The sequence below is a fragment of the Nelusetta ayraudi genome, unplaced genomic scaffold (genome assembly GCF_046127955.1).
Source record: "Nelusetta ayraudi isolate G7.1 ecotype Tasmania unplaced genomic scaffold, CSIRO-AGI_Nayr_v1 ptg000136l, whole genome shotgun sequence".
NCBI classification, from domain to species: Eukaryota; Metazoa; Chordata; class Actinopteri; order Tetraodontiformes; family Monacanthidae; genus Nelusetta; species Nelusetta ayraudi.
This window is the reverse complement of record NW_027466186.1, coordinates 1,228,199-1,232,624: the sequence shown is the minus strand read 5'-3', so window position 1 is coordinate 1,232,624 and position 4,426 is coordinate 1,228,199. Positions and strand designations below refer to the sequence as shown.

Below are 4,426 nucleotides of genomic sequence, written 5' to 3'. Positions count from 1 at the left end.
TGATTTTTTTCTTTAAATGACTTGGTGCCATTTGATTCACATGACAGCATGTAATGGGCTCCTGTTGTTCGCCTCGTGATTAATGCTTCTCTACGCCTCTGTGTTGGCCACGTGAATGTGTTTTCTCAGCAGAGCGAGAAAAGAAGACAACAAAAAAAAAAGGGTGCAATCTTGCACTTTGAATGTGCGAGGACGGCCTTGGGCTACAATAGGATGATTCACGCGTAGAAGGTCCACGTGCACGGAGCTGCTCCTCAAGTCAATGTCTCCTCCATCTCCTCCTCCAGAGACAAGTGCACGGAGGAGTGGCTGGGACTGGACTTGGTCTTTAGGCTCATGGAGCCGTAGTGCTTGGCCGAGCGCTTGGAGTAGGCCACGACCTTCCGCCTGTACATCTCCCCCTTCCACATGGAGACCATGAGCAGCGTGGACAGCACCACGCCGCCCAGCGTGAGCAGGCACAGCCCCGCGATGACGCAGCGGTCCAGGTGGGCGCCTATCCGAGCGCTCTCCATCTCCAGCCTCTCCATCTCCCTGGCCGACACGCTGTCGCGGTCCACCTGCACCTCGCGGGGCACGGCGTAGGAGATGATGACCAGGGAGATGCCCGTCACCAAGCACGTGACCGCGCTGATGAAGCCGTAGTCTACGGACGTGCCGGGTCCCTCCCCGAAGGAGAGGTCGTCCTCCGAGAGGAAGGAGAGCTCGAAGGTCTCGGAGCAGGGCTCGTGGCCGTTGCGCACGGGCCTGTGCGCGCTCTTGCAGCCGCTGGCCTCCGGGCTGGGCACGCGGCGCAGGTTGACGTTCTCGTCCACGTACGTGAAGGAGGTCTCTAGCTCCTCGTCGCAGCACACGCGGACCTTCTCCTCGCCGAGCTGGCTGAGTCTGAGCTCCGCCAGTGCCTTGCGCGCCGGAGGAGGCGCCGTCCTTGGTGCCGAATGGCAGCTGCGTGCCAGGTTACAGCGAGCCTCCCCCAGGAGAGCTGCTCCCGTTGATCCGCCTGACTTGCGGATGTGCAGCGCGCCGGAAAGCCGCTCAAGGGCATCTGAATGGTCGGCTTGTCTTCCTCCATCCTGAGTGGGAAGCGGCTCCGGGGAGGCCATTCGCGTTTCAGCACCACCCGCTGGTTCACTCTGCTGAGCCTTCCACCCGCGGCACTGTCAGCCCAAAGCATCCCTGTGATGAGGACACACACACACACACACACACACACACACACACGGGACTGTTTAAACAGCATGTGTTTGAATGGGCCATCAAAACCCTTTCAGACAGGTTGGAGGTTTGGCATGAACACTCTTGGGATGTAACGATGACCGGTAAAATGATAAATCACAGTAAAAAAAAGTCTGACTGTTATTATTACCATTTCAAATTTGAGTTATCATCCGTTATCATATCGTGTTTGATTACCGCTGTTTGAAAACCTACTTCTCATTGCTCAGAAAAGGAGCAGCAGTCGCTCAGACACAGGCGCCCATAGGCAGTGTACAATTTCTCGGTTGTAAACATGGCAGAAGGAAGTTCAGCGGACGAGATTTTTTCGCTGTCAAAAAAGACAAAAGTCCGAAGTTTGGGCTGATTTTGGGATATTACAATAATGCTGAGGAGAAACTGGTCGCCAATAAAGTAAACTGAAGTTTTAAGTGTTACCTAATGTTACTCCTGTAAAACAAAATACAACATATTATTGGTGCGATTGGCAAGTCGCGTCAGCAGGTCTCTGCACACAGCACACACAGCAGCAAAACAACATCTTGTGTTTCGGTACGGCCGCTGCTTCTTATTTATTGCTGATGCAGCTTCAGAATTGGGGCAGCTGATGTTATCAAGTTATTTTGTTTTCAAAATAAAACTTAGTTAAAGTATTTCAATTTGTGTCTTGATACTTTTTTTTAAAAGTTTTTTTTAAGTTTTTTTTATTTATTTATTTTTTTAGCACATTTCAACAATACTGTGATAATAATGATAATTGTGGTAATTTTGGTCAAAATAACCGTGATGTGAAATTTTCATACCATTGCATCTCTAAAACACTCACACACCTCCAAGTCTCCACTCTGCAATTTTTTTATTTTATTTATTTTTTTATTTTTTTATTTAAGTACACCAGGAGGTTTTAGACATGAAATTGACTTGATCTGAAGCATGTCCAAGTGGAGACCTGGAAATCATCCTGCCTTGGCTTTCCGGTCCCCTCTTGGTGAATGTGCAACGACATGCAATGTCCCTGTCAGATAGATAGGTAAGCACACACACACACACACACACACACACACACACACACACACACACACACACACACACACACACACACACACACACACACACACACAGTGCACAACAGAGGTTTGGGTGCGTGAGGTTTGCAACCGGTCCCCGGCACCAGTTTAAAGTTGATGGGATCGTCGGAGAGGAATCGGGGGAGCCTGCGTGAAAGGCGCTTAAAATGACCACGATTAGCCAAATTCCACTTTGTCCAATCGGATTAGAAGCAGCGCATCAACAGCGACTTGGCTGCATCGAACGACTTCTAAATTTCAGGCACGCGCGCAGGAAACGACCAGGAAAACTACAGGCTTAAATTACATCATCCATCAAACAGAACAGACAACACTTGCGTGCACACAATTCCACAATAAAAAGCGTCCCACCTCGAGCAAACAGGCATTTGCGCCATGCGTGCAGGACACTTCTGCACACTTGACGTGCACTCGGTTTTAAGATGCGCGAGATGACTGTGTATCGGTGGGGTGGGGGGGAGGGTGGGGGTCGAGCGGCCTCGCGCAACCCGTTGCCTCCGCCGCAAAAGCACAAAACAAACCGCGCCGTGAAACGATGGAATCAGGCTCTCACCGCGCTGTCTCTGCAGCCCATCCGCCCAGACGCCGCAGCCTCCGACCGTGTGCGTGCATCCTCTTCCCCCCGCTGTGTGGCTGCCTGCTACTGAACGGGAGCTCGCCGCTGGTCCCGCCTCTTCACGCGCGCGCACAGACACACGCACGCACGCACGCACGCAGGCGCGCACGCCCTGTCAGATGCCCGCGCAGCGCAGCGACGCCGAAGAGGAGCGCCGCTCTCCGACCGATTCGCGTCACTCCCGGGCAGTGAGCAGCACAAACGCATCAGAAAGGGCAGACGAGAACCCTGGGATTAGAGCGTCACAAGTTCCCTGCAGGAAATTGCATTGGCGGATCCGGTGCTGCGGAAACCTCTCGGCACAGATTTAAAAATATCATTTTATGGAGAGAGAGAGAGAGAGAGAGAGAGAGAGAGAGAGAGAGAGAGAGAGAGAGAGAGAGAGAGAGAGAGAGAGAGAGAGAGAGAGAGAGTGTGGGTAGGTTAGCGTTCATGAGACCATTAATCACCCCCAGAGCTAAAAGGATGATATTGAATGCCGAACGTCCAATGTGAATGAATACTAATGGAAGAGGCAGGATGGAGTCGATATTTACCAGTAAGGCCCTTAAACAGGAGTTGCAGAATAATTTGATAAACTCGAGCTCCGCCTCCCCGAGGTTCAAGCAAGCAATGTGTTGTCACTTTAATGCCTTCATCATATCAGAAAGATCCACAGTGGCGCTCTGTGCAAACAGCGGCGTTAAACTGTGTGTATCCTGCACCATCTGTTCCAACCGAGCTCTCTCAGAAGATTACCGGTCACTATGTCAGAGCCATCCTAATCCGTGTTTAATCTAGAGATCTAATAGTCTGCTTGATCTCTGACCCTTGTTTTCAAAATCTTTTGGAAGCTCACCTTGGTTTCACAGCACGTCATCGACTTAAACCGCTTGATTTTCTTGGAAAACAGGCCACTGTGAATATTAGGAGTAAAATGGTGCATATAGTCAAAGTTTGAACAAGGTGTTCGTTTGCTGACTGCTCTGAATTACTGAGCTGGAACAGCAGCAGCAGCGGTAGGCGGTGCCATAAATAAAATTGTCACTTTCTCTGGAGGCCTGGTGGCTGCAAGAAGAGCCTTGGCTCTTTTCCCAACGAGACTCCATTTAACAGATGAGTTAAGAGATGGGGAGGGTGTGGGAGTCAGACACGGACAACCCCTTTAGACTGTGTGTGTGTGTGTGTGTGTGTGTGTGTGTGTGTGTGTGTGTGTGTGTGTGTGATGCAGATATCAGCGTGCAGAGCGTCAGCCACAGTGCTCCGTTCAGATCGAAGACGAGAAGAGAGGGTGAGGCGAGATCCGACTGTGAGCTCAGCTGAGTGGGGAAACAGCAGGGAAACGATCAGATGCTATCTGTCTGCAACAGTGCACCACTTTCCCTGCTGGCAAGGACGATGTCGCCGCCGCCGCGCTCGGAAGAGGACGGATGGGTGGGCAGGCGGGGAGTGGGCGAGAGGAAATCCCAGTGTCTCTAATGTCTTCGAGCATGAGCAATGTAATAATCAAGGGACTCATTTGTTTCTT

At 51.2% G+C, this 4,426-nt stretch overlaps 1 protein-coding gene across 1 annotated transcript; it reads right to left on the bottom strand.

Annotated features, from left to right (window-relative positions):
* Nucleotides 1-254: 254 nt before the first annotated feature.
* tmem74 (transmembrane protein 74) lies at nt 255-3,049 on the bottom strand. Its single transcript, XM_076012870.1, has 2 exons — nt 2,655-3,049; nt 255-1,176 (listed from the first exon to the last, which is right to left on the bottom strand). The coding sequence occupies exon 2, from the start codon at nt 1,101-1,103 to the stop codon at nt 255-257; it is 849 nt and encodes a 282-aa protein (XP_075868985.1). The 5' UTR covers nt 1,104-1,176; nt 2,655-3,049.
* Nucleotides 3,050-4,426: the final 1,377 nt, after the last annotated feature.